Source organism: Ambystoma mexicanum, chromosome 6p (genome assembly GCF_040938575.1).
Source record: "Ambystoma mexicanum isolate Mex_15411 chromosome 6p, UKY_AmexF1_1, whole genome shotgun sequence".
NCBI lineage: Eukaryota > Metazoa > Chordata > Amphibia > Caudata > Ambystomatidae > Ambystoma > Ambystoma mexicanum.
This window is the reverse complement of record NC_090935.1, coordinates 1,252,137,318-1,252,159,099: the sequence shown is the minus strand read 5'-3', so window position 1 is coordinate 1,252,159,099 and position 21,782 is coordinate 1,252,137,318. Positions and strand designations below refer to the sequence as shown.

The window sequence follows — 21,782 nt, the reverse complement described above, 5'->3', positions numbered from 1 at the left end:
GCAGCTTCCCTCTGTTCTAACCCATCATCTTCGTCATCAAGGTCCTTGCGTCTTTAGGCAAATGCTGCTATGCCATATCAGAGCTGCATCTGCGGCAGGCCAATGCCAACGCCCTTTTAGCTGCTGCTAACCAGAAGTTGTGGTGGGCGGTCGAGGGGTTTCTGCCTGACCTCCTTCTGGAGAGGCAAGCCTCCTTCAAGGCCAGTCGGGTGGATGCCCCAGTCATTGCGCAGGACCTCATGGAGTCTTCTGTCTCCCACATCGACTCAGCCTGCAGAGGGCTGTGCCTGGGTGTCGAGATAAGACGGACAGTGTGGATGCATGGCCCTAAAATTTCATCTGATGTGCAAGTACGGATCCTATATCTGCCCTTTGAGGGCGTGGACCTCTTTAATTCGTCAACCAATGATGAGTTGACAAAGAAGAAAAACTCCACTCAAACTGCCAAGTTATTGGCCGTCCTGACAAAGCCAGGGCAGGACCGAAAATAAACTTGGTGCTTTCTCCAGCTTCAAGGGGTTTCGGGACCGCGGTACGCAGAGGCCTAACAGGTCGCCCAGTGACAACAGGAGGAAGCAGCAGAGGACTTGGTGCTGGTTTTTCCGCTCCTCCTCCTCTGCCCCCACCTCTGACGCCAAGAAGCAGTGGCGTTATGGTCAGGGAACACAGCTCCCCAGTCGGGGGACGCTGGCACTTTTTAAGGACAGCTGGAAGTGTTTTTTCAAGAGTCGCTGGGTCCTTTTTATAGTCTCCACAGGCTTCACTCTTCCTCCACCATCCTCTCCTGCCCTACATCAGATAGGGTCCCCAGCCTTTTTACGGGAGATGCAGGCGGTTGAACCAGTTCTTCCGTCAGTCAGGGGCTCCCGTTTCCTGTCATTCCTCAACCTGTCTTTACTGTTCAAACGCTTTAAGATGATTACTCCCATGTACATAGCAGACTTTTTGTGTGCAGGGGACTGGATGTGTTCCCTAAACCTCACGGATGCATACCTTCATGTGCCAATTGACCAACCGCATGGGAATTTTCTGTGGTACACAATCATGTCGTACCATTTCCAGTACAAAATGCTGCCATTCAGCCCCTCAAGTGTTCACGAAACTGAGGAATGCATTGGCTGGTTTTCTCCACCAGGAGGGCCACCACTTATACCCTTATCTGGATGACTGGCTGGTCAGGGCCCGCTCCCACAGGGGGCGGTACACTGCTGCCAACGGCTGGCAGACGTTCTTCACCAGCTGGGCTTTTCCCTCAACTGGTGGAAGTTGCAGCTCATTCCTGCCCAGGATCTGGTGTTCCTCGAAGTGCACTTGGACACGGCGGTGCAGCAGGTGTTTCCCATGCCCGAGAGACTCCTCTCCCTCCGCGAGGCAGTAGGGCCCTTTCTGGCCAACTCGTCCACCTCGGCATGGTTGTTTTAGCACCTTCTCGGCCTAATGGTGTCTTCCATTCTCATGGTCCAGCACGCTCGCCTCAAGATGGGGCGCCTCAGCTCCACCTGGCGGCCAATTGGGACCAGGAGATAGTGGCTCAGTCGGACAGGATCCCAGTCCCCCTGCTCCTCATTCCAGATCTACGTTGGTGGCTGATGGACTGCAATGTGGCAGTGGGAGGCCCCTAGTCCCGGCCAGAGCCCACCCTGGTGGTGACAACGGATTCCTCGCTGTCGGGCTGTCAGGGTTACTCCATTCATGGTGCATGGTCCAGGGTGGATGCCCTCCTGCATATCAATCTGCTTGCTCGAGCTCAGGACAGTGGGCCTGGCTCTCGAGGACTTTCTGCCTCTAGTCAGGGGCTGTGCGGTTCTGGTCAGGCCCGACAACTCCACAACAATGTTTTACCTGAACAGGCAGGGTGGCACCCATTCCCCCCTCCTGTGCATGGAGGCAGTAGTAATATGGCAATGGGCCCTTATGGAAGGGATTCAGATTTCAGCAATCCACCTCCCGGGGGACAGCAACGCTGAAGCGGACCAGCTGAGCCCCTTGCGGTTCAACACCTACGAGTGGGAGTTACACGTCAACTCTTTGTTGCCCTTGTTCCAGAGATGGCGGTTTCCGTATCTGGAATTGTTCACATGTCCTCTGAATTCCAAGTGCCCTCATTTTGCCTCCTGGGTGGGCCGGGTTCACGGGTCTTTAGGGGATGCGTTCCAGCTCTGCTGGCACGGCTGCAGGTGTTATTTGTTTCCTCCTCCACCGTTGGTACAGCAGACCCTCCACAAATTCCCGAATTCGGTGTACTGCAGCCTCATTCTGATCACTCCGTACTGGCCGTTGAGGGCCTGGTTATCGGTCCTCGTGCTGTTGTGCTCCTAGGGACCGGTCCATCTTCCTGTCCCCAGCAGGGGCTCCCTGATGCAGCAGGGCGAGGCAGTGGAGCAGCCAGCCCCGCCAAGGCTGGCCATTCCAGCCTGTTTCCTGACCAGTTGAGGTTGCAGCATGCTCGGTTTTCAGAGGACAACTGGGACATCATACAGGAGGCTGTCTACTCGATTCCAGTATAAGAGCAAGTGGACTATATTTTGCCACTGGGCTCGCGACAAAGCCCGGACCCCCCTCACCTGCTCCCTGAATGACGTTCTGGCATTTTCCACTCATCTGTCTCATTCTGGTGTTCAAGTAGGTACCTGCCGCGCCTATACGGCAGCCATTGTTGCTTACAAGAATTCCCCATAGCATGTTTTTTGATAACCAACCTGGTGGTAAGGCTCACCTTAAGGGGTTATCCAGGTTCTTTTGTTCAGTGCATAGGCCACATCCGGTCTGGGACCTCAATGTGGTTCTCACAGCCTTGCAGCACAAGCCCTTGGAGCCGATGGCCTTGGTGGACATCAGGCTGGTGACACTGAATACAGTGCTATTGGTGGCACTTACCTCTGCGCGCAGAGTCAGCGAGTTGCAAGCATTGTGATCATGCAAGCCCTTAAACGTGTTTCGCAATGACAAGGTCATCTTGTGCATGCATCCAAACTTCGTGCCCAAGGTGGTCTCTGCGTTCCATTTAAATCAGAAAATCTGCTTGCCAATGTTCTTTCCGTACCTGCAATCAGAGGCAGAGAGGGATCTTCATTCTTTGGACCTCAAGAGGGTACTCCAGTTCTACCTCTCTCTGAAAAAATCCTTCAGGAAGTCTGAGGCATTGTTTATCACCTTCGGGGGCTAGTCTCCCGGCACCCAGGCTTCCAAAGCTGCTATCGCCAGTTGGATCGTCCAGGCCATTTCAGAGGCATATACTGCCATGGGCATACTAGTTCCTGAGGGGATTCATGCCCACACGTTCAGAGCTAAGGCCACTGCTGTCTCATTTCAGAGGCATGCTTCTTGGGATGTCATCAGCAAGGCGGCTACTTCAGCCACTCAGTTGGCTTTCTGTGCGCATTTCTCCCTGGATACCAGCTCCAGTCGCGATGCAGCGTTTGGCCAGGTGGTTTTGAAGAACCTTTTTGCTTCGTCCTAGATATGAGGCAGGTTGTCACAGCTCCACCCTATGTTCTTGCTCGATGGAATCACCCACAAGGATGGAGGAAAGGGGACGGGACGTATCAGTAATTCAAATTACTCACAGTAGTGACAGTACTCATAGTCCTTAGCCCCCTTTCCTCCATAAATCCCACCCACCTTCCCCCACAGGGGCTAATATGTAAAAAGTGTAGCCGGGTATCTAAGTGCCCGATGTGTTCAAAGGGGACTGAGGAGAGGCGCCGGAGGGTGACGCCTTGGGGGGTCCTCGGGGGGGGGGGGGGCGGTGGGGGAGGGTGTCCCCACGCCCGAGACTGCGCCCCAGCGCGCTATACTAAATTTAAAGGGGAAGCTCAATTTTTCACTGCAAAAGGTTCCGGTACCGTCTCCATGTTAGTGGACACCCACAAGGAATGGAGTAAAGGGGACTAAGGACTATGAGTACTCTAGTCACTACATTGAGTAGCTTTAATTTACTTGATATTCTATATCTCAGAGAAATAGATTACCCATATGAGTTCCTATGATTTAAGGTATCAGAAAAAAGGTGAACTAACATAAACCATTGATTACCCCTACTATCTGTAAATTGAATCCCCCAATTATCGACCATCTTCAGCATTCTGTCAACTATTATAGATGTAAATGGTTATACCTTAGTCCTACTTGAGTTGTTCCAGGATGTCAAGTTGGCCTTGTTCCAGTTTCTAAAGCCCCATTGTGCTATTAAAGGCTCAGATTGGTTTTCTGTGCATTGTTGCACCTTACTTAACGTTGGTCCTGAATTCTAACTTCATCACTCATTTTCCTTGTAAAGTAAGCCCTCATTTTATTTGTATGATCCTCATTTGGAGGTTCTTGTATGGAATTTATTGGGGAACCTAGAGAAGAAAGACAAGTTTTCAGCTTATTTTATTTGCGAAACCTGAAATTTGTGTGTTGGTAGGATATCTTATAGTAAATTTTACAAAATCAAGTTAAACCTAAATCATAGTCAAGCTTATCACACTAAAAACAGTCTCCAAGCTATACTTTCAAGAATGTTGCACTAGACTAAGAAGCACTCACCATGTCAAATAAAGCCAGTAGTATCCAAATTTAAAAGCTAACGTCGTAGCCTCAGTACCGGGAACACATTCAAATACCTGGCCTCTTTGTCCACTCTCCCAATTGCCACAATGTACTTGCAATACACTTTGCGGGCTCATCTATCCACTTTTTTAAAGTGAGGATGTACGGCGTGAGCATAAATCCTTGAAAGGCCACCAGTGATATTTCAATAAACCAGAGCTGCTCCACAGACATTGTCTCAGCTCCAGATACTGCCACGACTGCACTTGGCAAGCACTTTGCCTTCCACATTTCTCATTGGCCGGGCGATTCAAAGTAAAAAAAAAAATCTGTACACAGCATACTCACGTTGTTGTACCAAAAGTATTTAATGGCTCATGCCACGCTGCAGTAGATTAACTACTACAGTAGGCAAACGTCCTACCTGTCAGAGAATACCTTTAGCAAGGAACAAGACCCAATGAAACTTGCAGTATCCTAAAACCAACTTTTGGGGAAGATTCGTGAAATTACATCTGTTAACAAGGTTCCTGAATTTTTTTGAGAAAGTTCATTATCCCATGTGTCCAGTCATCTACATCCCCCTTTCACATGCCTCTCCTGTTATGTTGAGTTTGTCCAACAAATGGCGTGTGTAGAGAGTTATGGAAAGTATGCCGGTGCTCTCCTAAATTCCGGGATCTAGTTGCTTGTCTCCAAAAATGTCTAGGATTCATTCTGGATTAAGGAACATAACAAGTACCCATGAAGTAACAGGTTTATAATGATCCCCTTCATTAAGTCGTTTATCACTTTCTGATGTTTTTACAACTTCAGCACAGATTTTGCGTCCCATCATCCCGGAAAACAGAAAGAAGGCAACATTTCAGATGGGCAGAGAGTGCATATAGAGTTGAAAACACTTTCATTGAGGTTCATCATGGTACCAAGCTTCTTTACAAAACATACCCTCAAGTAACTGTTGCAATGCCCTTCAAAAGATAGATTAGATCGAGCATGTCCTTGATTTTTACAGAAATCGTTTTTTGCTTCATTCATTCATTTAATTTTGTTGATCCTTCCCAGGAGAGTACATCTATCCAAAATGTTCTTTGTGTGCTTACTGGCTCACTTGCGGCTGCTTTCTATCAGCACACTCCCAGGCAGCCAGCAGATTGTCAACCTGGCAGAAGAACCCCTTCCCTCATAAACTGCTTCTCTATCTCCACCAAACCCCAATACCCTGTCCTAAGTGTGAGAAACCTGAAGGTGTCTCACTCACTAGTCCCCGGGGATATGTCATTGAGGTGTCCAGGACACATCCATCGCTATTGTATCCAGTTCCTGGGGGTGGACCAGTGAGGGAGGATCACCTGGGTGAGGGGTCTTCGGGGAGTGGAAGTGGGACGCCGAAGGGTGAGATGCAGTACCCCCTTCCTTATGAGCCCTTTTCCCCATCCTACCCTGTAAGATGTCTAAAAACTCAGCTGCCCCCCCAATCCCCTTTTTGACACAAACACTTTCTCACAAACCGATTACCACAAAAGACGACGGACTAACACCTGAGCCGTATACCTAACATATCCCAAGACAAGGGTCAGGCAATTGATGACAACTACACACACCTGACCCCCCCCCACCCTTTCCCTTTCTCATCAGGATAAAAGGCAGAGCACGAGAGCACACTCTGAGCAAGGCCAAACGCATGAGGAAACAGTTATTCCAGGACGGCAGATCAAATGGAGGAGAAAGGTGTCAAGACCTGAAAGGATGTCAAGGAGGGAGTTGCCCTTGCCCTTTTCAACCCAGACCCGCGAAGCCTCCGACAAAGGAACCACAAGACCGGGAATCGCAGCTGGCTAATGGTGTGACGGATGTCAGCGGTACATGGAAGCCTCCCATCCTGATAGCCAGGGCGGGGAGACGTGGTTGCCATCATGGTGCCGTCCTTAAACTCCAGCGCCAAGAGAAACACCAATGAGTTCAGCACAGCCGGTGAGTCTGAAGAACCCGATAGGAGACTGGACTGTGTTAGACTCAACGTTGCAGTGACAACAATAAGAAGATTAATAGACAGAGGTCTTTTGTTGTAAACGAACTGGGTACCAAAGATAGGGGTCCGGGACCACGCAGGCGCTCATTTGAAGGACTCTAGCTGGTACCCCTCTCCTGAACAAAGAGAATGTGGAACTTTAAAAATATTAACACTACTAATACCAAGAGGTCATAGAGAAGACCGGCGTGAGGTGTCAAGGTGGCCATACAAGAGTCAAGCCAAACCCCTGATACAATTGAAAGTGCTTGACACAGTGTGGAAGGTTTTGACAATTATGAAATTGTGAATCCGACTGAGGGAATTGTGAAAAAGGCGTTTGCGCCCGGCTGAGGGGAACGCCATGTGAACTGTAATTTTGCGAACCTGTGCTTTCTGTTGGCCAATGGTGACCCGGCGAGACATGATCGCCCTTCAGAAGTCTGTTTAAAATTGGCAAATGCTTTGGGAGCTCTGAGCCCGGATGAGGGGGACCTAACGTGAACATTGTGCCATTGTTTAAAAAGACATTAAGACTTTTGAATATTACAAATGAAGAGATGATTGAAAGGTGGTAGTGAACCTGATGGAGGGACGTCCTGAGAAAAGCATAGGGAAGTGAATCCCACTCTGTGAAGAAGCCAAGTGAACTACATTGTGACAAGTATGAACTCGACTGAGGGATGTCTACAGTGAGTGGTTGGTCTGAGCCCGACTGAGGTAGGCTGACGACTGAGAAACGGATCGGAGCCCAGCTGAGGGGGATCCAAGGGTGAAGGGTAATCACCTGAAGTGAAGATTAACCGAAAGAACTTTTTGTTTTGTTGTTTTGGCATATGAGACCATTTGAAGCAAGAGAATTTGCACAAGTGGGGATTTGGGCACAGAAGGCCCTGATATAAAGATAAGAAACTGTAAGTTCGTGCCACAGAAGCCCAGGAGTGTACTGTGCTCAAGAGTCCTGCCTTGTCCAGTGCTAAAAAATGTGGGGAAGGCAGACCCCACCATAACATCCTGACTTATCATTTTATGAACACTTCTTTCTTCTCTTGTGAATATTACCCCACACTAGTTTGTAGCATAGTGGTGTGGGTTGGCATTCGTTTCTTTTTAGTATAGGTCCTTTTTATTTTTGACTAGACTGCACCAGAACGGTATTATTATTATTTGATGGTCGTAGGTTTCTCCCATTTTAGATTTAGGTCTATCTCACCCATTTTACAGTTTAATAAACACCCTGTGATCACTTGTGTCTGTCGTACTTTGATTCCATGCCTTTCGCACATAAATAAGTGGCTTCTTTCCCATGCTTGTACCCCTGCCCTGCTACCCCACTCATGTGACAGTGACACCTCCCACTTAATTACTTGGCCCTTTTACCTCTTTTTTGTGATTATTGAGGTGAAATGTGTTAGAAGTGTCATTCTTGGGGACACCTCTGCCCTTCAACCACCAGTGCTTTTGGTTGTATTTTGCCGGACTTCCAGTGTTGCCTTTTAAGCTGCCTCTGCATTTGCCAGCACCTGTCACGCTTCCCTCCCCCCAGATCAATTAGCCTGTTCTCGCACCCAGACATAGAACACCGTCTAAAAATATAACCATGAAAACAAAGACACAGTAAGTTAATTGGATATTGTGCCAGACAATGTACAGTTTCCAAATGATAGCCTCCTGTATCCTGTAGAACCCTTTGATGTTACCCCATATTTCTAAAGTGTTTTTCTGGGTGGCTATCTGTGAGTGCTTTCTTGTGCATTCAGAAGGAACAGAAATGCTTAAAAATTGTCAAGAAGCTTAATAGCCATCTGAATGTCGTTGGAATCACAATCCCAGTATTGTGTTATTGCAGGCTGGTTCTATTTCGGCCATTATTTTATTTTTTTAAGTCACAAAATAGTAGTAGACCAACTGTATCTACAACATGCATTAATCTTGAAACATTTTCAGGTGTAACTGTTTAATTGATCTTTGCTCATATAAATTGTTTTTTTTCTCCCAGCTGCATTTAAGTTTTTCACTAAGCACTGGTGGAGAAGACTCTAACAAAGAAGAAAGACAAAGCGAGCTGATTCCTGTGCAGTCCGTAAACCTTCTGTTGAAGAGTATTGGTGCCACCCTCACAGATGCACAAGATGTTGTCTTTAAGTATGCTTAATTTCACAACGAATACACTGTATACCATTGTTATATCTTCCACTGCTGCAGCATAAAATGTATTTTTCGATCCCAGGTTGGCGTACTTTGAACTTAAGTTTCAGTTCTGCACAACACAGCAACTTCAATGGGAGGTCATTCGGCATTACTCTAAACAGGTTGGTCTAGTTATACCATTAAATTTGTTGTTGTTTTCTTTGTCAAAATGTATTTATCATCCTAGCAATAGCTTTGTTACAATGCTATCATCAAAGGCTATTTTCTGTACTTTTAATTTAAAACTTTATTTCTCAATACACTGTACCCTCTCTTTTATAAAATTGTGATGGCTTTAATGATTGCTGCTTGTTTACAGATACAGGATATTTCTTTCTTGTGCTGATTTACACATTTTGTTGAGATTGCACCTAGGGCAACTAATGTGATTATTACTGGCCTTTGTAGATTGTAGCCAAATAAAACTCAAAAAGAATACTACTGGGATGGCTTAATTCACAAAGGTGTCATGATTGTGTGTTCTGTAACAGGTCGTTGCCAAAGAACATTACAACAGCTTTATTCAACTTGGAAACAGGTCGATGTTGAATGATGGTCTTTTGGGTGGGGGTGCAATTCACCATGCAAAAATCAAAGCTAAACTGTGGAAGGAAGAACTGAAAAAAAATGTGCAGCGTCTAAACTGAAGAATCTAGTCTCCGAAGTGCAGTCCCTAAATTTTAGTTCAGTGTTCCAGTCATATGCCAGAGACAGTGTTTCTCAAGTGACTCACAGGTTTGAGCCCACTTCTCTAATGATATCTGTTCTTTGGTCTTTGTCTTGGGCGTGTTGTTTCCTTGGTCTTTGGTGTGGCTATGTATTTGGTCTTTGTCTTAGACTGGTCTTGGAGGAGGGAATGGCCACACAACTGCTACTGAGACCAACCCTGTTAGACCGCTTTTGCACTAGGGATTCTTTATTCTGAGACTAGTCTTTCCCCTCCACAAGCCGTGCCCCAGCCCCACCCCACTGTGTACTCTGACGAATCCTACGGACTCCTCACTAACTCCCTGCCTAAAGTCTCCTCCCTGGTATCGAGGTAAAGGCAAACGCTTTCAGATCCTGATCTTGGGTTTGCTGTTCTACGGGACTATCAACTAGGACGAGAAAGGGCCGAGGGGAATGAGATGACTGTGTGATGAGACACAGTATTTGTTTTCCTCTAAAGAGGATGTCTCTGCAATGCCAAAATATGTAATGGCTTGTTGTAATAACCATCTTGCTGTTCCACAAGATGCACATAGAAATAGAGGTTAAAACACTCACAGACTCCTATGCCTTGGAAGAAATGAAAACCCTTCTAACATTCGAGAGACCTGTAAAACGAAAGACCTCCGTAACATCAACAAAGGTACAGTGAAAAGAAATATATGAATAACACTGTAAAAGTTTTGCCTTTCCCTTTTCAATCAAGGCAAACAAGTAAACTGTATGGTGTTCCTTTAAAGAATGTTATAAGGAACAACTTGGGTTTTAATTGTAAAACAACAGCAATAAGAAACCTATTTTTTTCATTAGTGACTCCAAGTCCCCTAATTCCCAGGGTACTGGGTCGAAGAAGAGGGCTGCAGATGCACAATGTTCCAGGAGTGGTCTGTTGGTTAATGCAGATGATCCACACCTGAGGGAGACGGAGAAGCTTAAAGGGCCCCCTCAGGTGCAGACCATAGAGTTGTGGCTTTGTTGGAGAAGACCAGAGGCAGTAAGAGGGAGAACCCACGTGCTGAGTGCTGGCATCCCAGTCAGAAGCTGGAGGAGAGAGAAGACACCAGGACCACTGCTTGGCAGAGATCAGCTGTCGGTTCTGAGAGGGTCTGTGTCTCCGGAAATCTGAAGTGCAGGGGTCGTGCAGCAGGAAGCGTACAGGAGGAAAGCTTGCTCCCTTGTGACCTGGTCTACAGAAGCTGCGCAGTGGGAAGCATGCAGGGGACTGGCGTGCACCTGAGGGCCTCGAGGCTGTCTCCGGTGGCTGACGTGCACCCAAGGGCCTCCGTAGCAAGAGGAGCTCCAAGAGTAGGTGGTCTGGGCAAAGGCAGACTTACCAAAGCAGTTTGCCAGGTCGCAAGGAGCCATATCAGCAGAAGTCCTGTGAGCGGCAAGAGGACCAGAGGCACACGTCTTACCCAGTGAGTTCACAAGCTGTCAGTGACACTGGAGTGCTCTGTCTCCCCTCGCGTTTTGGAAGCAGGCGTTCGGCGACTGAGCAATGCTTGCATAGAAGCAAAAGTAGTATAGAGAATGGTTTTGAATACCAAACTATTTTAAAGCAGCAGAAGCAGCACTCGCTTGTGAGTGAAAGTGATTCCCAAGTTAATTCTGAATACTGAACTAGGGAAAAGCAGCAAAATCTATTATATCAAAGCCATATGACTTCAAACTGAAAGGTGTGAATCAGTGGAAAACCCAGCCATTCGTGGGGGTGACTTTAAGCGTTCATATGCATTGCCCAAGCCAAGAGAAACTGAAATCAAGGCAATTACAATCTAGCCAATATTGCCAACAGCAGAAGTGGGCTAATGCAAGGTCTATAAACTCTGGAATTTGTTGCCAATGCTGTGTACAACACATGGTACAAGCTGGGATAATCCCACATTGCCAAAACTAAGGCAGAAGCAGGAAGAGACCCTATCCCTAAGGTCTCTCGGTTGCTTGTTTAGTGGGGAAACAAGAGTGGCAAAAAGACTGCCCTTCTTGGAAAAGTTATCCAGAAGAAGAGTAAGATCATTTGCAGAAGAGTATTAAAGAGCACAAATGTGAATCTTGTTTTCCCTGAAGAGTTGTTGATGAAAAGGCAGCTAATGCTTCCATGGGGGCTTGAGAGGGGATTAGTGCCAGAGTCCCCTTGTCCCCCCTGCAGAGCTCACTGGGCAAGTTTACAATTCCACAGCTGGCAGAGTTGGTGCAGAGTCTTGGGAGCAATCAGAGGTGTGTGGTGCTGTCAGTTCGTAAACTGACTTTGAGGAAGTCTTTCCTCTGTTTCCTGCAGCAGAGGCAGAGCAAGTTACTCAAAATTCCTGACTCGCCACAGAGCGACGCAGAGTCGGTGCAGAATCTAGGGAGTCTTTGGAGGCTTTACGAGGCACTGCGAGTGCCGCCCCGAAATGAACACCTGCAGAGAAGGTGCCTTTTCACTCGAGATATTAGAACTGCAATACAGATCCGCTCTACACGGAAACAGAGATGGATGGCAAGCAGCCGGCGTCCACGAGGCCAAAGCTAAAGTCGCTGCAATCATTAACAAGGATGCAGCTGCGGAGAGGAGCGACGGAGTCGAGTGTGCTGCTGAATGATCTGCAAAAACGGAAATCAGAATGTCCAGTGTCTCAAGTAAGCAAGTCCGTAACAATTTTACGCTGTGCTACAATGACTTCCTGTGAACACAATTGCAAGCGTAGTACTTGCTCAATGCACACAAAGAGCTCAGCAGAGGAGGGAGAAATGTGCTGTATGCCACAAGGGTTATGTAACTGTGTGAGAACGGTGAAGCAAACAGAGGATTACACCAGTAGCACTGAAGTTTGCCTGAGTGTGACACCTAAAGCAGTAAAGGGGCTGTGTGTCACTGGCCGTTCTCCTAGCTGCAAGCTGGGGGGAGGGGTGGTGATCAACCTGCCTCACTCTGCTTCTGTGATGACGTGTCTGTACTGCAGCTACCTGTCCTGGCATGGAGAGCGGTTCAGGGAACGCAGAGGAAACTGACATCATGTGTGTGTTCTGTGGAGCATAGGCAAAATGAGGAGTTGGTGAAGTTGGCCCCTTTCATCTTAAACTCACAAATTACGGTTGACAAAGGAGTTAATAATGATCAGACTCGACATTCAGAAGTCAATCATGAGGATCAAGAAGCAGTGAGCGGTGGTGATTCCACCATGAACACTGTGAATACTGTGAATTTTGTGACCGCCATTGAAGGGAAGTATGATTACGAAGCCACAATTAGTTCTGCTGTTGATGGGGACAAAGGTTACAACGTCCACTTCTACAGCAACAGACTTGATATTAATGGGTGTGATGTGAGGCAGACATTGCCTCACTTGGCCTGGCATCAACCAGATGACTCGTCTGATTTGAATGAGGTATTTCAAAATTCGGAGCAGTGCCTGAAGACCATCAGAAGCCCCAACCATCTAGGAGTTGATGTAGGGTGTCCACAGCAGAGCACAAAGGAAAGTAGAAATTCTCTTGCGGTAGTGGACAAACTGCTACGAGACATAACACAAATAAACACCACCATAAACAACAACAAATCGAGATGCCTCTGTAGAAAATCCAAATGTGGAATCCCAAAGACGCACAGTAGGAACAATGGTGACATCGTGTGTCACCACAGACACAGCTGGCACGTGGCACGGTGGAGCACAAAAAATGTAGACGAATAGACACTAGTTTGTCCCCTATGCTGAACTGCTCCCAAAGGAAAAACAATCAGTCCCACGGTCAACCCAGGGAGCTTAACTTGAGCACCTACCAGGATCATAATAGCAAAAGATTAATGGAGAAAAACATGGATGTTTTCGAGGCAGTGAAATGTACAGCAGAACATAGCTCCAATGAGTCATCTTCTAACGCGTCATCATCGGATTCGTCATTCATTGAATGATAATTCCCTAAAATAAGACTTATCTTAAGCAAAGGAAACATGAGAAAACATGAGTGTGATGATCTGTCAAAACGAGTATTGCAGGAATTACAGCCCAATATTATGTGCACCTTGATCATAGCTGTTGTTCCATTTTTTTTTAAATGTATGAGCAAATCAATGAGAACATCAAAGATTTGACTGCATTAACAGCGATGATGAATTCCAGGTTAGTAAACATTGAACTCGAGAGCAACATGAGCAAAATGAAAACTATGGATGAAAATAAGAGAATTGGTTTTTCACTCAAGGCTCTACTGGACCATGGTCGTAACAATAATGAGGATGAAAAACTGCTTACAGAAGTGGCCAGGGAAGCCCTATGCTTGTTGAAACCCAACCAGAGTGTGATTGCCCGGGATGCCGCAAAAACTCCTATGGAATTTGGGTTTTGCAGCCGAAGCAATTTGACCTTCACTCAGCATGAAAGAACATGGAGTGAGAAAGTTAGCAACACAGGCATGCCTGATAAAGAATATGACAGAGAGGTGAGAAGCGGTGAGGGGCATTCCAGTGATGTAGTAGTCATCGACTCTAATGAATTGCAAGGTAAACCTGCAACAAGCAATAAAACAAGGAAGCCTGTTCAAAAGGTGACCAACCTGGTGATGCAAGCCGTTCGACCTGAGGAGGCAGGATCTCCGAAACCATCCACTTTGGCAAATGGTGAGGGCATAATTGGTAACCCCGAAAGCTTGGAGAATGACAAGAATAACGCCATTAATGAAAATGGTGGCAATTATTCCATATTTCAATCAACAAAGGAAGGCAACAACGAGCAAACCTCTACAGATAGAAAAGTCCAAAAATCAAACGAATAGATAGAATCGCATCACCAACAATTCATGAAAATTTCTAAGAAACATCAAAACAGTGAACATCACACTTAACTCTGGGCGTGTGATTAGTATACATGGAAGCTCCAAAGAAGCTGTGCCCACTGCCAAAACATGAAAAGACGGGTGCTGCTGAGGAACTACATAGGGACAACAAAGAGGCGATAGAATTGATAAGCTTAGCAACTTATGATGATGAAGAAGAATATGAAGAAGGGCAACCGCGAAATGTAGAACAGGACCTAAGTGATTCTGTGGCTGATCTAGAAGAGACTGAATATGACAGCCCGGAGTATGAAGGAGCTCCAAAAGAAAAGACGCAACAAGTTTGCAGACTCATATTACCAAAGGTGTTGCTGAAGGCTAAGACAGCTGAAGTTTTTTTACGCTGGATGAGAAAAGGCAAAGGCTTGTAGAGCAACAACAAGAAAAAAATGCAAGGAAAGTGATGGTGGGTGGCATGCAACAAATTAGACCACCTGATCAAGCCATAAAAATGTTGGCAATAAAACAAAATGAATCTCCTAATATTCCAGGTCTGGATCCTATTAGCAGAGTTGATGGAAAACCACAGAGTCAAGATAAAGTAGATGCACTGTGGAACAGGAGTAAACAGTCTAAGATAAATATTCCTGAACCACTGCATAAAATGCACTTCAAATACTCATTAGTTTTGGAACAGATTGTGTCCATCAAGGATGGACTAACTTTAAACGGAAGAAATGTGCTGCCCCTGCTACACCACGTGCCATCGCTGAGGACCATTGAGTCCAACGATATCAAGACAGTCGAATTTATGGAAGAACAGCAGCATGACAGAGTGCGATTACACATTGATTCAAGGTTAATCTGTGATTTGCTTTTGGGTGCTGTGCCTGTGTTGCTGCCGCTTGGCTTTCACATCTGCGAAACCAAAGTTGAACATAACTTCTGTAGTGAGGAAAAAAATAACAAAGAATTTCGAGGACATTGGCAAAAGCACAAGGCCAAGGAAAGACACACAGAGCATTCATCTGCACCCATAGACGACTGGGTGAGCAAGAGTGATAAAATGACCATTAAATGTTGCCAACCTGCCAATCCCCTACGAGAGGCCTAAGTAGGTGAACGGATAAAAATGACTGTCGAGTGCAACAATAAAGTGACTGATGCAGGTAAAAGCAATTCCAGCGTCAAAAACAATAGCCCAAAACCTGACAATTGGAATTGGTTAGCACACGCTCTTGGCGGCTGCAAATACAGTTAATGCCAAGAATTAGGACAAAAGGCAAAGTTCTGTATTGGCACTTGGAACACTAGGGGCTTTATGCACTTGTTTAACAACAAATCAAACTGGCCAGACAGCCTGGATATACTTTGCTTAAAAGAAACATGGCTTGACGTGTTGCCAATTGCCGACGTCTTAGAAATTTTAATGAATCCCACGGTTAGAAAGTCAAACGGTCGACCATTAACCAGCAATTTTTTTAAAGGAAAAGCTCGGAATTTCAATTATTGACACTGAGAACCTCTCTCCATACATTCAAACAGTGATTGAATTGAGAAAGAAATCTAAAGAGGAAAACTGTCAAATCCATATTGTAAACCTATACTGGCAGCACAAAGCTGCAGGTATGATGAGGTTTATTTACAAAGTGATGGAACTGATCGACGAGATTAAGGCAGACGATCTATGGTCAAACATAATTTTTTTAAAAATTATTTTTAATTTTTTCATTAAGAAATTGATTTAGTTGACAACTTTTTCAATTATAAATACATCACTGTTCTTTAACATATAATTATTAATATAGAACTATCTGAATCCAAACACTAATAGCATACATATCGAGATAAAATATTGCATAAAACGTACATTATTGTAGATTGATAAGACACTCAATCATGAGCCATAAATATATAAGATATATAAAATTGACAAAAAAACTACAAAAAAACTCACAACGGATTCAAGCGGACACTTGGTTATCAACAGCTTGTAGATTAAGTTTGACAATGAACTTCACTATGTCAATTATTAAGCTGGTATTAGAGGCATTAAACATTTCAATCCACATCTGTTCTTTTGTTAAAATAATTTTGTGCTTGAAGTGTTTAAAAAAAATGATTTTTCTTGATTCAGATAGTCTGACATTCAGTTATTAGATGTGCCATGGTCTCTGGTTGAGTTTCCAATGTACAGAATCTACATAAAGGAGAAACCGTAGATCCTTTATCGTAGGATGCCATTTTTGAGTTTGTTGATAAAAGGTTTCGTCTAAACCGTAGGAATGTGTCGGCATAAGCTCTGCTTGGAAAGGCTTGGATGTAGGTTGGAACCACATTTAGCAGCTTCTCAGGGAATGCACCTAACTTAAACGCTTGATATTTCAGACACATTTCTCTAGTAGCAATTCAATCTTTTCTATACAATTGTTGCTTCGCTTTGTCGGGAGACTCTAAAAGTAGATCTATGGATATAGAGGCATCCGACAGGGTGTTTAAGCACAATGTATTCCACTTTTTTTTTTATTTATTGTTGCATTATTAGTTTACATGAAACCTTATACAACACATTACACATAATAAAAAAATACAATTCATTTTTATAAGCACAGCATGTACACATATAGAAAAGAAAGAAGATAAAAGATAAAAGGATCTTGAAAATCAAGTCATCCTCCATAAAACATCTATCACAACCCTTAATTTTCCAATATAAAAACATTGCATATTAAATTCCTTTTGACCAATTCCTCCATAATATCTTGTATTAATAAATTCAATGCTAAAATTAGAGAAATGTTTACACCCCACATACAATGGCTCCAAAACAAGTGGATAGACATTTTTAGATCCTTGTTAAATCTATCTTTAAGATAAAGTGCAAGTTTAGTCTCAAAATAATTACAAGTTAGTACAAGCTGCTTAAGAGTCTCTTGCATTCTAGTTTCTCTACAAAATCGGCATGAGAAATCGTTTAGTCCCTGATTAGGTACCACATCTTTATATCCCCGTTGCCATATCATTTCTAAGATCGGAATCTGATTGAGTCTAAAGCGCATATACATGTATCTCGCCTTGTCACAAGGGAATCTTTGTAAATATAGGGGGATACATTCCTTGGCATGTCCAAAATTTGCATACTCCCTGTAAGAGGAGTATGACTCCACACCGTTTACTGTGTCTACCCAATCCACCTTGAATAAAATTCTCTTCACCAACTGTGGTCGGTGTACCAGATCCTCTAAACCTAGACCTAAAGTGACTAACAGCAAAGTCATATTGTCGCTAAACTTTCTAATGGATATAACTGTCCCCGATTTAACAACCTTATTTCGCAATTCATACAGGGTGTTTACAGGCGGATCATTCATTTTTCTAAATAAGGATAATTGTCTCCAAAGATATCTTGCTTTAAGTGAAATGAGACATAACTCGTGGCGGATAATGGGGCTGGGGACTGCCATCGGTAGACCAAGTAGTTCTTTCCACATTTTCCCTTGGATCACATTCAGGCATAGGCTCATATCATGGGTACAAACGTCCAAGCCATACAGGAGAACCGGTTCACATTTTGCAAGATAAAGGCGTCTAAAGTGTAGGAGCGAAAATTTACATACCCTAACCTTCAAAAATTTCATTTGTACCTTAAGTTTGGTCGCTTTCTCTTCCAGGCTCAAAATCCACATCTTAAGGCTAGTTCTATTAGTAAAGTTGTAGCCCAAATATGTTATGGCCTGGACCCGTTCCACCTGATCCTCCAGCTATAGGATTTGATGGTTCTCTTTTTCGTGACCACAATCGTTCGAGATTTGGACGCATTAGGGGAAAGTTTATTTACCATCGCATAATGATAGAAAATGTCTATCTTTCTACGAAGACTGCATGGGGTGCGGTCTAAAAGAATAAAATCATCAGCAAAGGCCACCCACTCGAGAGCCAAACTCCCTAACATGAGCAATGGAAGGGCCCTGCACATGCCCTCCACATCGCACACATATAGGTTGAAGAGCGTGGGCGCGAGTGAACAGCCCTGCTTGACCCCAACTTTGGTATCAATAGCCTCAGAAAGAGTGCCTTCATGTGTTAAGCGAACCCTGACCGAGGTATTCCTATGCAACAGAGCCAAGAGTTTTTAGTACTGGAAATAAGTTTTTAGTGGAATCTGAGGCAAGGTACACTTTTCTATACAGGGCCAGCATTGACCAATTAATACCACTTTGCAAGGAGATGAGACCCATTTCGTGTCGGATTAGAGCTATTGGGATGCTCTGAGGTACTGGTAGTATTGTTTTTCAGAAGATTCCCTCAAGGGTGTCCTATTTTAACTCCTTGATCATTAGCTTTGTCTGCCCACCGTATGTTATTATAGGAATGGCCTTTTGTAAATAAAACATACGGACTGGCATTAAAGAAAATCTTCCATATTTGGTGGATAGTTTTAGCTTGATTAGTAATCATTCTCATGCTTATCGTTAATTCTTCTTTGTACGGTTTCTCTTGAGGATGCACATTCATATTAACTCCTAAATATTTATACAAAGTAATTTGAACCAGATTTTTGTTGGCTAGTTTCCAGTTAAATCTGAATTTGGGCGTTTTATTGGTTTGGACTTTTTGGTGTTTATACTTAGATTGTTGTCTTCAGCGAAGGTGGTCAATAATTTTGTGTGGCGATCTAAACAAAAATTGCATAAACATCAGGCAAGACGGCAAACACGTAAGCATCCAACAGCGTCTGGCACGACAATGGTTTGAGGAGATGGAGATAAGGGACATGTCGATGCTTAACAGGAATATAACTGGAGATATGCCTCCTCATCCAACATGGAAGAGACATACACAAGAGTCCATTCTTGATTATGTCTTCATATCTGGAAAAATGGTGCAGCGTGCCGAATCCTTGCAAGTGGTCTGTATGACTCAGAGTGATCTCAATTTGGTAATTCTGTCACTTGTGGCACCTCAAACATCGAGAGTCCATGCATGGAAACATGGGGTGTCAGTAGATTCAAGTCAGAATAGACTTCGATTAGAAGAGAATGATGTAAAAACAATCGCGGAAGCCTTTCGCAGGGGCTTAGTGGGGAAAACCTGCAATAGTGTAGAATATGGGCATCTTTTAAATCAATTTGTGGAACGCAAACAGGGTACTCGAATATGTTCCTTTAAACCTAAGCACTCACATGACATTCAAATTGCAAAGAAAAAAACGAGCGGTACAGAAAGGAACTTAGATAATGTACAAAGTTGAATAAAAACTCACAGTTGACAAAATAACAATCAAACAAAAGTATAAAAATTGGCTGATTGCACACAGAGGTGCAGTTGAACAACACAATGCCGAAGCCATGGTGAGCAGCCTAGCAAATAAAAACTGAGCGTTTTGAAAAATCATCAATGAAGAGAGCAGCTTGCAACGGGCGTTACAAGACAACATGGTTACTGAAACTCAGTGGGTTTTGCACTTTTGTGAGCTTTACAAAAAGAAAGGACAGACAAAAGAGCCCTAACTACCAACAATAGACAAATGCAAGATTATCTTCGATAAAGATGACATTTTCAATAACCTCAAACAAATCAGTTCGTCAAGCGCCCTGGCCCTGACAGCGTGACTAATTACATCTTTAAAAAAAATCCAAAGGAATGGGCTGAATTCTGTGCTCTCTTGTTCTCGAAGATAGCCTCAGAGTGCTCCACTTCGGCATCCTAGAAGCGTGATATTGTGGTGTCTATCTTTAAAAAGGGTAACAGACTGGACCCAAAGGATTATCGCCCAGTCGCCCCCCTGGATGTCATAGGGAAGATCTACACTACGCAACTACAACAGCTGCTCTTTGCTTGGATCACGACTAGCCGCCACTTTGACATCAGACAATCAGGATTTGTCAAGGGCGTGGGCTGCAGGTTAAATCTGCTGTTAATTAATTTGATGAAAATAGAAGCTATAAGAAAAGGAACTAAAGTCTATCTTGCTTTCATAGATTTATCACATGCGTTCGACAGCGTAGATCGAGAAATTCTCTGGAAAAAGCTTGGAAAATGGAAGTGTCCACTCAGCCTGCTAATGGCAATAAAAGATCTACACACGAACCCAGAAATAGAAATCATACTTGATCGGGCTGGAAATCTATCTGCCCCAGTAAAAACGTTCTGTGGGGTGAAACAGGGATGCCCATTAGCTTAGAATCCTTTTTATCTTATTCTTGTCGGATGTTGGGGTCACTCTTGAATGCATCTCTACATTTCCATCCAAAATCCATGGGACGCATGTGAGTTGGATGCTTCATGCGGATGACCTAGTTCTTTTTGACGTGACGCCAATTGGGTTACAACGAAAATTGCATGCCCTGGGACTGTATATCGCTGTGAATGGCCTGTGTATCAACCCCAATAAATCGGAAATCTTGACGCTTCAGAACCTGAGGAAGAAGCAAGTCTGGACCGGTAAAAAGTTCAAATGGCATCTGGAGAAAGAGACCATCAGAAGCGTAATGCATACCAGATACCTTGGAATGTGGATCAGCTCAAGCTTGAACGACACCTCTTGGGTAGAGAAAACCAAAACCAAATGTCAGCAGCTGGCGTTTCAGGCAGCTGTACGAAATTCGGCAAATTCTCCCTGAGACTGGTATTGGACTTTTATAAACAAAAGGCAGTTCCAGTAATGATCCATGGTGCAGAGTGTGCTCCATGTTGTCCTTCCTCCGTATGGGCCACGTTGGAAAACATCTTTTGGACAAAGGTTCTATGGCTGTCGAAAGGAACACCAACTTCGTGTATTCGTTATGAACTGGGCTTACTATCAATAAACACCAGAATTACATGGAACATGATCATAATGTACTGTAAAATGATCATGAAGAAAGGCCTCCCTTAGTTTAATATCCTATATGACCCAAATAGCAGAGTCAAAGAAAATATCCTTACCCTGTGGGCAGAACACTCTGAGAAAACTTTAGAGAATCTCAGGATTGGATCGATACGAGAGATATGAGAGCTAAACACAAAACAATGTAAAATGTGCTGTGTGAAGCAAAACCCTAAACAAGATCCCAAAATATCTGGACAAGTTTCCTGATAGACATCGCAGAACTCTCTTCATGAAATTCCGGTTTAATCAATTTAAAACCAAAGAGGTGAGACGTTGATGGACTAACAATGTAGGAATAGATCTAAGCTGCAAGCTCTCCAACAAGCACAACGAAACCTTAAAACACCTGACACAGTGCTGTCTGCTTCTAAGACCTGAAAGATCAACACATATGGGCATGCTTATAGCAGGAAAAGTCTCAATGAGCGTGGAAGATTGATGGCAAGTGTGCTTTGAAGAAACAAACAATAAGCTAATCTTTGCACTGACATTTTTCATGGAAGAAATTGTTAAGCACTTAGCAGCAGAGCCTAAACGTAGCTCAAAACCAGAAGAGAAAAGACAAATGAGCACAAAAACATTGGTGAAAATCGAGAAAGAAGTGACTTGGCAATGAAAATGGAATATCTTTCTTCTTTACTTCTGTAGTAGCAAATATATTTTAAAGGTTTATAATAAACCAAATAAATTAAAAATAAAAAAACAGAAAAGTTGTTG

General features: G+C 44.1%; 1 protein-coding gene across 5 annotated transcripts in view; it reads left to right on the top strand.

Annotated features, from left to right (window-relative positions):
* VPS13A (vacuolar protein sorting 13 homolog A) overlaps window positions 1-21,782 on the top strand; it is a 2,994,934-nt gene that overhangs the window by 2,517,987 nt on the left and 455,165 nt on the right. For all 5 annotated transcript variants that reach the window (XR_011280366.1, XR_011280367.1, XM_069625905.1 and 2 more), the window contains 2 exons: window positions 8,544-8,689; window positions 8,775-8,856. Coding sequence is in view for 3 of the 5 variants with exons in the window: in XM_069625905.1 (XP_069482006.1) it covers window positions 8,544-8,689; window positions 8,775-8,856 (228 nt within the window). In the remaining 2 variants the exon portion in view is untranslated. The remainder of the gene's footprint in view (window positions 1-8,543; window positions 8,690-8,774; window positions 8,857-21,782) is intronic.